Source organism: Branchiostoma floridae, unplaced genomic scaffold, assembly GCF_000003815.2.
Source record: "Branchiostoma floridae strain S238N-H82 unplaced genomic scaffold, Bfl_VNyyK Sc7u5tJ_1578, whole genome shotgun sequence".
In the NCBI taxonomy this organism is placed as follows: domain Eukaryota; kingdom Metazoa; phylum Chordata; class Leptocardii; order Amphioxiformes; family Branchiostomatidae; genus Branchiostoma; species Branchiostoma floridae.
In genome coordinates this window covers 708,071-718,915 of record NW_023365773.1, presented here as the reverse complement: position 1 = coordinate 718,915, position 10,845 = coordinate 708,071, and the positions used below count along the sequence as shown (strand labels likewise).

Genomic DNA, 10,845 nt, shown 5'->3' with positions numbered 1-10,845 from the left:
GTTTATTCCAACAGCCATGATAGAGGCAACGTAGCGCGTGCATAGCATGTCATAATAAATGTGAACACACTACTGAAGTTCCAATTAGTCTAGGTAATAAATACACTGTAAATTTAACACTCGAAAGTGAAGGGGTAGTGTTTCGACTCGGACGTTTTTCCATAACCTGCTTCCCATCACGAAATTGAGCTTTCAACTACTCTCCAAGCAGAGGTTGATGGGGAACATTGTGACCCTTCTATTTTATGTCCCGTGGGGAGTGCGCACAGAAAATGGGGCATATGATAGAATGGTCACAATCTTCACCACCAACATCTGCTTCGAAAGTACTTTCAACTACCTCGACGTTAGTTGTGAAGGAGATATAGAAAATACAAACTGTCATTTATGGAGAAATCGGTACTCTCACTCACTCACTCTTTATTATGATGTATTACGATGCAACAAACATGAGTTTCGTGTCCGTAGACAGGATCAGACAGGGCTGCTGACTCCTGATGGATGTTTTATTTGATGTTTCACAGGGTCCCCATCGAGAGACACGGAAATTCATCACTACGCAACAGACGATCCTGGAACGGAAGCTTCAGTCAGGGACAGAAATATCGGCTTCACTATGTTAGAGGTTAGTAAAGACGTTTTCCATCCAGGAGTTGTGACAGACCCGGACAAGTTTGAAGAGGCACTCGAGGTCTACCGAGAACACGTAGAGGAAATGCGTGAAACAGGCGAATCCGGCAGTGAGTCGGAAGGACAAAGACTTGAACGACAAGTTAAGTTGCGCCTAAAAAAACAACGGGTTCAAGAAGTTCATGATTCAGCATTTACGAAGAATGTATTGAGTGATTTGTCCACATACAGAAGTATTCTTCAATGTTTTAAGCAGTTTAAAGCGATTCTCCTACGAATAAGACGAGGCTGTTTGCTCTGCCACCTTGAATTCGACGACACATCCTGCTATCGGACGTTTTTAGCTGCTTACAGAGACGGACGTTTGTCAGAAACCCTGACCCGGGAACTGATCACAGACGACATGAGGGCAGCAGAAGGGGAGGATCTGTACGTACACGTCACACTGCTGGGAGAGGATGGGGAATGTCAGGACAACAGTCTCTCAGGCGAAGGTAAGATTCCGACGGAAAACTTCAAGTGAGCTTAACATTTTCCGATAGCAAAACTCATCTAGTAATGTCTGTTATCCGTACGCGTTTCTAATTTTATAACGTTTTTTTCTACTATAGAGGACCCAGTGGACAGCTACCCAGAAGAATCGGACGACACAAGTCTTGGAACGACTTTTGGCGTTTCGACGTTGGAACCTCAGCAACCCTCAGAGCCAGAAATCAGAACTGAAAGATTAGATAGACAAACATCGATGTCGACAGACTTACAAAACATGAGCTTATATGAGACAGCAGAACCAGACGTCCATGCGGAAGGAGAGGAATACAAGCAGGGTCAAGTAAAACCAGGTCAGAACGGGGCATATACCACAACTCCTTTTTGTTAGATATCCACAAATTTATGAGAAGAGTCTGACATATTTTAGATATTTGTCATTGATTGATCACATTCGGTCCCATTTGCAAAACGTACTTTAGTTAATGATCTTTTGTAACCAAATAATCCACATTGCATGTAGATTTTCTCAGTGATCATACAAATTAAGTCCTTATTTACTTGATTTATGTCTCATGACGTTCACCTTCAGTTAATTTCAAAACGTAGAATAACATTCCCGTTATTACTCACTTTGGTATCATTGTATTTTCACATTTGCTATCTACCATTACAAAATCATAATCACAGCATGTTCGGAACACGAAATGTTCATAAACCGGCAGTTCTGCTGCAGTACCATCGAAAGCCAGTAGGGGGCGCATAATCTAATAATTTCTTCATTTTATCAACACCTACGAAACATCATTAAGGTCCATCCGGGTCACCCATATTTCACATAATCTACAGAGATAGATCATCATAAGTTTTAATGTATTATTGCCATTTTTCTTTGTTCTTGGATCAACACAGACACAGTGCCCACTGTTCAGGTGACAGAGGCGGATATTCCGGCTGCTACAGACAAGGCGGATGTGGGGACAGGGCCCGGTGGGATCAGGACAGACACAGATTCAACAGGTGAACATCACCATTAATTTCTCAGTCGTCACAAAAACTCTTTAGGGTCACCTCCTGTCTACGTCCTTGCATGAGTATTTTTTTTTTATCTTCAATACTTTCCTTTTATCCCTGCAATATGTGGAAATGTAAAGCTGCCGTTGATTATTTGCCATGATACTAACTGAACAATTCGAACGTTTCAACGTACCGCAGTACCTTTAAAAGGAATCTGTGTTGCTGATGATTTATGTCCCAAAAGTCAAATAAGGTTAGAAACGTTATGTACAATTGATATGAAATAAATCTCCAGAAACACTCGATGCAGCATTTGTTTCGGTCAAATGGCAGTAGAGATAGCTTAGCCTCTACCAGGCTCCGTGGATCGGTGGTCTAATTGTAGAAATTGGACAAATAGAGTCAATAGTACGCTATGGGAGTCATGCGGTCAAGTAGAAACATTATCCTCACCACGTGAGGTGAAACATTATCCTCACCACAATGTGCCTACCTGGCCGGCTGACTCCCCTAGCGTACTATTGACTCTATTTGTCCAATTTCTACAATTAGACCACCGATCCACGAAGCCTGGTAGAGGCTAGAGAAAGCTATCGACGGAGTAAATCACCCCCGTATTATATTCTCTACTGACATTTCGTCCCCCTAACTCATAATCGGTAGATACAGACAGGCTGTTGAATGCTGTTGCTGTCCATCTTGATTCCCCCTGGGACGAGTGGGAACTTTGGGAGCGACTGGCTTTATCTCTCGGCTTAAAGACGGACTACATCCGGGACCTGAAAGCCAAACCACCCACCATCAGCCGTCCTCGTCAGCTGATGGTTGACTGGAAGAAGAGGAATGATGGTATCGTCACGCTGGACCAGCTGGAACAGGCACTGAGGGCTGCTGGGATACACGCGGTTGCAGGTAATCAAGTTAATGTTGTTGATTTCTTTACCAGGGATAAGCGCCATGGTTCGATAGTGGCAATAGCATAACACAATAGAATCCATGCAAATTCGATACATTTTATTTGCTTTATTTTTTTTAAACATTCTGAAGTTGTCGTACAATACATGGGCTATCGATACCTACAATCTATAAGTACTGCTACATTTTGGTGTACCATGAATATATGTTTGATGTTTTATTTTTGTCATTGCTACACAGACGCAGTGTCCTCTGAGCAGCTGTTTATGATAGAAACGGATGTAAAGGGTGGCAAAGTGACGGCGAGACTGGGCATAGAGAAAGAAAGACATGATAGTAAGTCATTTCAGACATATTGTACGATTGCTTTTGGTGTCGTTTGCTTATACTTTTGTGTGTGCGTTTTTTTGACACCATAATTCGAGAAATTGTGAATGGATCTTTCCGATCGAGCATAATTTTTGTTACTTGGGAGAAGACAATAAACCGTGTTGGATAAACTGACAAACTGCTTTCTGGAAATGAGGAAATTATTTGAATTATACATAAGAGACATTGGTAATACGTGTACATAATTCATGATAAGTCGCAAATTCACTTGGCAAAGTTGTGAAGTTGTGGGTTTCTAGTTAGTACATTATGTAACTATGAGTCATACACTATTTGCTGGTAAGATTATGACAAGTAGTATGACCTACTCGATATATTTATGAACTTTTTCGAATCATAATTGAAAATGTTCATCCCCAAAGCACGTTTTGTCATGACTGCGCTGGATGTGGTGGTTCCAAAAGAAGAAATACATGTACCTGAAAAGTTCTCAACACAACGTTGCTTGTCAACATATTCGCTGTTTGTTAGTGTTGTTCACATGGATGTTCCTTGATGGATGTAAGGTGATGATACCAAGATGATAGCCCTGCGGGATAAATCTGCCGTAACTTGTGCAATATATTTGTCGCAACTTTTGCAATATATTTGTCGTAACTTGTGCAATATATTTGCCGTAACTTGTGCAATAATGTCCATTTTGTAATGTGTTTCCTTCACGCTTGTTGCAGATATTGTGGAAGAGTCTTTTGAGAAAGTCGTTGACGGAGTCAGCCACAAGTGGGATGACCTGGCCAGGGAACTGGGGTTCCGTCGAACCGAGATTAAAGGACTCCGAAGCTCTAAGCCCAACGCTAAATATAGGTGCAGAGAGATGCTGGACAGATGGAGAGACAGGAAGGGGAGTGATGCGACTCTACAGGTTCTGAAGCAGGCGCTCATTAACATTGGTGAACGGCAGACAACGGAGATGTTACCTGCACAAGGTATGTTTGTGCCATTCCTTTCTCGTAAAACTAAAACTAATCACACCAGCATATTTCTAGAAATGTCGATACCAAAAGTCAAATAAAATTATTGTTTACATTTGATATGAAATATAATACAGCCATGCATTTTTTTTGGTTTGGGTACGAACGTCATAGAATAAGGACTATAATCAACAGAGGTCGGAAACATTTTTCAAGTTCAAACTTCAGGCCATGTGTTTTTCACTGGGGGCATTTAGCGTGGTTACGAAAAACATAATTGTACACCTAAGGTTCTGAACACGAATCTGCTTACCTACATTTACACTGTTTCTAGATGATTTTCTAATCTTTGCGTCTTGTCATTTCCCCTATAAAAGAAGTTCACCTGCGGAAAGAATTCGGCGCCAGCTCACCGTCTCCCATGTTGTGGACAGTGGAGACAAACGTATCAGAAAGTCAGCAGAGAGACGATGGAGCAGGGCCAAGTGAAGTTGTGTGGGACACAGGACCTACAGGTGGAGTTATTGATTATGTCTTCTAGGTATATCACAACTGTCTGGTTAGAATGAAGTGTCCTCCTACCTGATCACCACATTACTGCATGGCTAATGATTGATTATACCGTATATCATCATCGGCATGTTGGTATATGTATTGTTATATGTTTTTTACGCTTGTTGCAGTTGAGGTGGAAGAATGTTTTGGCAAAGTCGTAAATAGAGTCAGCCACAAGTGGGTTGACCTGGCCCAAAGGCTGGGGCTCAGCAGGAACGAGATTATAGGAATCAGAACTTCGGAACGTGACGATGACCACAGGTGCTGGGAGATGCTGGACAGTTGGAGGAACAGGGAGGGAAGGGAGGCTACTCTACAGGTTCTGAAGCAGGCACTCATCGACATTGGTGAACGGCTGACAGCAGATGAGATGTTACCTGAACGAGGTATGTTAATCACGCCGACATATTCCTTGAAGTACCTATCCCAAAAGTCAGATGAAGTTACTATTTACATTTTATATGAAATATAACATTAAATTTTATGGATGACATCCTCTGCAGACGGCAAAAATAGCGAGATAGGGTGACACTAGTATATATATATACATATTTTTTTCTGTACGTAGTGTGTAAATAGGCTACTTACTGACAATAAGAAATAAATAAGGAAAATACTAGCCATCCACATTTCATAGCAGTCCATAGCAGCACAAATGAAAATATTTACATAACTGTGAATAATAATACTCTCTCACTTACATGTCTTGCAGTGCCTGTTCCACTCCCAGCTGCAGCTACAGCAACAGTGCCTCGTCCATTGGAAGGTGTGAATTAATTCATTTTGTAGTGATTTATTAATGATACAAAATCGTGTCCAAGTTTGCTTTGCAATAAAAATGAGTAGGGCACAGTAATATCTTAACAATAGTTTTGCTCCTATTTGTATAACGGATCTCTAAACAGCTAAGGCTAATGATGACAACTGCAACGTAACGTCGCACACACATAACTATGGATATAAACACTGTAGTGACACCTGCCCATCAACTGCATGTCAAAAGATTTAGTATGTCTTGAAATCTTGACTATTGAAAGGTAAAAATGTTTCAACCTAACTCATTTCTAATAAATGGTTACTTCTCAAAATTAATGATCTACCTGTGAAGAACTAGTATGCTTTTGATAGCCTGGAGTCCAGCCTTGTTAGCTTTGGTCCGCTCCCAAAGGTCTCTAATGCTCGGGAGTGGAGCAAAGCTAACAAGGCTGGATTCCAGGCTAACCTTTAATTGCACTTTGTGACATATTCACCAGGTTGGAGATAATAGATTATATTTTGAAGTCTTACAACAGTTTCCTCTCTATTCCAGAGTTGCAGAAGTCTCTGAAGAAGTACTACGAGTTGAAACTGTCTCACTTTAAGCCTCTGATCTGGAATGACAACTTCACACTTACCCTCAGTGATATCTTCACTCAGTTAGAGTTGGTACCAACACACGGAAAACACGTTAGTGGACCTAAGGAATATCTCAGGTCGGGAGAAAGAAAAGAAATAAAGTCATTAGATGGCTTGTTCAACCCAGATGTCACAGGGCAGTCCACAGCACCAAGGTGCATTCTGATTGACGGTGAACCAGGAGTAGGTAAGACAACATTTCTGTCAAAAGAAGCCCTAGATGCCGTCTCACAGAAAACAGAGCTGGGCAGACGACACGACCTTGTTCTGTTGCTCCGACTCCGAGAGGTGAGAGAGGAGACCATAGAGGAGATGGTGTGGGACCAGTGTGTTCCCCAAAGAAAAGATGTAACCATAGACTCCATTAAAACAATCTTAGAACAAAACGAGTCCCGCGTGCTCTTCCTCCTAGATGGGTATGATGAGCTGCAGCCTGATGCCAGGGCAGCTGGGCAGGCCATTCCCAAACTGCTATCCGGCAAGCTGTACCCCAACAGCACCATTGTAATCACCTCCAGACCGTCAGTAGGAGTGGAGCAGCACACCCGGCCGGACTGTCATGTACAGATCATGGGGTTCTCCTCCAGACAGGTGGAGAAATATGTGCGAAAGTATTTCATCACCACAGGCAAACATGAGCTAGCAGAGAAGCTTCTCACAGTTATCAGTGAAAGGCATCTTCTTACTGATTTGATCCACACCCCGACTTCATTGATGTTTGTTTGTATACTGTTTGAAGAAGATCCAGAGATGATCTCAACAGGAGCAATATCAGGGCTGTACGACAACTATCTGACAGTTCTGGCCAGAAAATACTGTAAGCGGGAAGGAGTGGACATGCCGACAGAAGGTCTGTCTACAGAGGTTGCTGAGTCATTACTGCAGTTCGGCAAGCTTGCACTAGAGGCACTGCTAAGAAATGAGACCCTGCTTGACCTTACAGAAGTAGAGAAAGAAAAGGTGAATTGGGAGTTGCTTTTAAAGCTTGGTGTTGTTTGCTTGGAGGTTTCTTCCTCTAAATTGCATCCTAGGAAACAGCTGGACTTTTCCCACAAGACCATGCAAGAGTTCCTGGCCGGACGATATGTTGCTCATGCTCTGTTGAACCAAGACATTGTAGATCTGCTGCAGCTCACCTCCATAACCAAGGCGCTTGAACTCAGCAACCTGCTTCTGTTCACGTGTGGCTGTGACTCACGGGCAGCACAAGCTGTAATGGAGAAACTGGGCAAGCTTAGTATCAAGGAATTTCCAGAACAAGTAGAATCTTCAAATGTACCAATGGATCAAGGCACACAAAAGTCCAGTAAACCCTTTGAAATGTTTGAATACTTGTGCCTAAACATTCTCAGGGAGAGGCAAGAACCAGAGATGCTTCATGCTATCAGTAAAATCATGCCAATCGTAATGCTGAACAGCTCCATTAACAGTAGAGTAGCCACAGCTCTCAAGTACTACATACGAAATCTTCGTTCAGCAAACCTGCCAGACAGGCTCATACTTAAGATCCATGGAGGGACCGACAGCAGAGACACAGTTCAGTACCTACAGCAGTGTTTTACAACTCCACTCCCTGGATTAAAATTGGACTTGAAACTATCAGGACTGTTTGCCTTACCTGATAAGACAACGAGGCTGGTTTCTGTTCTGAAGAATGTTCCTGGTCTGAGGTTGCTGGATCTATCAGATACAAAACTAACACCATCATCACTCCAGCCACTTGTGCAAGGGTTCAGACACATGTCTCTGTTAGAGGAGCTTGATCTTTCTGGAAACCCTGAACTGCGTGACTCTGGGATGGACGTCCTACAGGTTGGGCTGCATATTGTTCCACATTTGGCTGTGCTCCGTCTCAGGAAAGTCAGCATGACGGCTGTGGGCTTGTCATTCCTGGCTCCCTGCATGTACCACTTAGCCGGACTGAGAGAAGTAGATGTAAGTGGTAATAGGCTACTAGATAAAGGGATGGAAGTCATGGCTGATATCATTAAACGTGCTATTGCCATGAAGGTGTTGATTCTCGGGCGCACGTATATCAGTGGCAAGGGAATCCTATCCCTAGTGAAAGTTCTGCCTCACCTGTCAAAGCTACAGGTGTTGGATGTTAGATTCAATTCCATAGAGGACTCGGAGATGGTCACACTGGTGCAAACACTCTGCCAGCCGAGCAGTTTGGACACAAAGCAAGACCCACCTGGTGACAAGATTCTGACCGCGTCTCACTCTAACAACCAACTAAGGCAGCTGTACATCGGGGGGAATAGTGGAGTAACAGGAGCCGGACTGGGGAGGGTCGCACAGCTCATCAGCGCACTGCCAGCACTGACCACGCTGGACATGTCTGGTCACAAGGACACACCTGCACACCTGTCTGACACCGCTGCCATGGGTCTGGCCAAGGCTCTACACACACTCCCTGTGTTGGAGATGCTGGACCTGCGGTACATCTCCATGGAGCCTGCAGGGTTCCAGGCTGTGGTGCGGGCTGCTGAGGAACACCCCGTCCTGAGAAAGTTATTGTGAGTTTTTATATTTCAGCCATACCATAGGTATGGTGAAATATATTGTATTCGTAATGTTTCTTTCTTTCTTTCTTTCTCCTGTCAAATCTTCAGAACACGGTATCTCCGTTGTTCCTCAACCGAATGACTTGAAATTTGGCACAAGGGTAGAGTGGGCCAATACCCTCGGGCGTTTTTTTTTCATTTTTTCCATATCTGTCTCTTAAATGATTTTATTAAGGTTTTTTGGTCATCTTAAGACCAAAACTGTATATTTGGGCCCCCTGTACCCTGGTATTATAACCGAATGAGCTGACATTTGGCACAGATGTGCCTTGATAAGTCCCCCATATAGATTCAATATCAGTTTTGGTGTACAGTACAACAAAATGCTTATTTTTGCGATTTTTTGACCAATTTTTGACCAAAAAAGGACACTTTTGGCCCCTGTACCCTGGTATTACAACCAAATGAGCTGAAATTTGACAGAGATGTGCCTTGATAATGCCCCCATATAGATTTAAGAACACTTTTGGTGTACAGTACAACAAAATGCTTATTTTTGCGATTTTTGACCAATTTTTGACCAAAAAAGGACACTTTTGGCTCCTGTACCTTGGTATTGCAACCGAATGAGCTGAAATTTGACACAGATGTGCCTTGATAATCCCTTCATATAAATTCAATAACACTTTTGGTGTACAGTGCAACAAAATGCTTATTTTTGCGATTTTTGGCCAATTTTTGACCAAAAAAGGACATTTTTGGCTCCTGTACCCTGGTATTACAATTAAATGACCTGAAATTTGGTATAGATAGGCATTAGATACTTGGTAACAAGATTCAAGTCAAATTTTTGACATAAACAACTTTAAAATGATTAATTTTGGCACTTTTCTGAGGGGAAATTTGTTTTCTTTTGGCCTCCTGACGTGACCTTCCGTGACCCCGCACAGAGCCACACCTGTGCGCGTCAGCCGGAGAGTTAATTGAATCAAAGACCTAGCCAATCAGCGAAGAGGAGGCCAAAGGCTAATTAATATTCATAAGCGGGGCCTCATGATCCCGTATATAGCAGTGTTCCCGCCAGGGGGAGCAAAGCCCGCCTAAGGCTCTCGCATTTTAGACTATTCAGAAGGCTTTATATTGTATCAGTTCTTAGGGGCATATCTATGATAATCGCAGCAGTCACTTAACTTCTCTTCAGGAGTTTAGCGTAACACTATTTCAGGTCAAACCGTCAAAGGCAACTAAAAACAAACTTTAACGTTACTGAGTTCAACAGTACTTATAACTTGTTATCCGAAGTTGAAACGCTAGCGATGGTATTTTCGCTGCGCTGTTAGCTCCGTGCGACTGTTGTTGACGGTCTTATAACGGTATATTTTGCACCCCTGTACCCTGGTATGAGTAACATTTGGTATAGATAAGCATAATATAGTTGGTAAAATGATCCAAGTAAAATTTTTGGCATAAAGTACTGTAAAAGGCTTAATTACAGCACTTTTTTTAGGGGAAATTGGTTTTCTTTCGTTCTCCATGCCGTGACCTTTCGGACGTTCACCCCACAGAGCCGACATCTGCACCTGCGTCTAGCCGGCAGGAAGAGTTAATTCAATTGATGGTTCAGCCAATCAGCGAAGAGGAAAGCGAAGGCTAATTAATATTCATAAGCGGGACCACACAATACGTTAACTTGAAGACTCAGGCCGTACAGACTTCTCGCCAGGATTTTTTCAAAGCGTCGGACAGGGGTCCGGGGGCCGCCGAATGTCCCTGGCGGGGTCCAGGGGCAGGGCCACTGTGGGGGGGACCCAGGTGGGCGAAGCCCCCCCGGAAGCTCGTGCATTTTAGGCTATTGAGAAGGCTTCTTTTATCAGTTTTTTTAGGGCCATATCTACGATAATCGTAGCAGTCACTTACTTCTCTTCAGCAGTTTGACTTTAAAATATTTCGGGTCAAAGCTTCAAAGACAACTAAAACCTCATAAACAACAAACTTTACTTAGCTCAACAGTATACAAAAATATTGTACGGGTTGTA

At 42.9% G+C, this 10,845-nt stretch overlaps 1 protein-coding gene across 1 annotated transcript; it reads left to right on the top strand.

Moving 5' to 3' along the window:
- The first annotated feature begins 1,375 nt into the window (after positions 1-1,375).
- On the top strand, positions 1,376-8,825 carry LOC118408381 (NLR family CARD domain-containing protein 4-like). Its single transcript, XM_035809146.1, has 10 exons — positions 1,376-1,472; positions 2,032-2,139; positions 2,800-3,048; positions 3,292-3,387; positions 4,113-4,367; positions 4,730-4,867; positions 5,036-5,293; positions 5,411-5,432; positions 5,620-5,673; positions 6,161-8,825. The coding sequence occupies exons 1-10, from the start codon at positions 1,376-1,378 to the stop codon at positions 8,823-8,825; spliced, it is 3,942 nt and encodes a 1,313-aa protein (XP_035665039.1).
- The last annotated feature ends 2,020 nt before the right edge of the window (positions 8,826-10,845 follow it).

Excerpts from the sequence above, each read along its gene's own strand:
- LOC118408381 (XM_035809146.1), top strand. The coding sequence starts at position 1,376 with ATGTCGACAGACTTACAAAACATGAGCTTATATGAGACAGCAGAACCA. Across the intron at positions 1,473-2,031 it reads GCAGGGTCAAGTAAAACCAG|ACACAGTGCCCACTGTTCAG; the intron begins GTCAGAACGGGG and ends GGATCAACACAG. Across the intron at positions 5,433-5,619 it reads GGCAAAAATAGCGAGATAGG|TGCCTGTTCCACTCCCAGCT; the intron begins GTGACACTAGTA and ends CATGTCTTGCAG.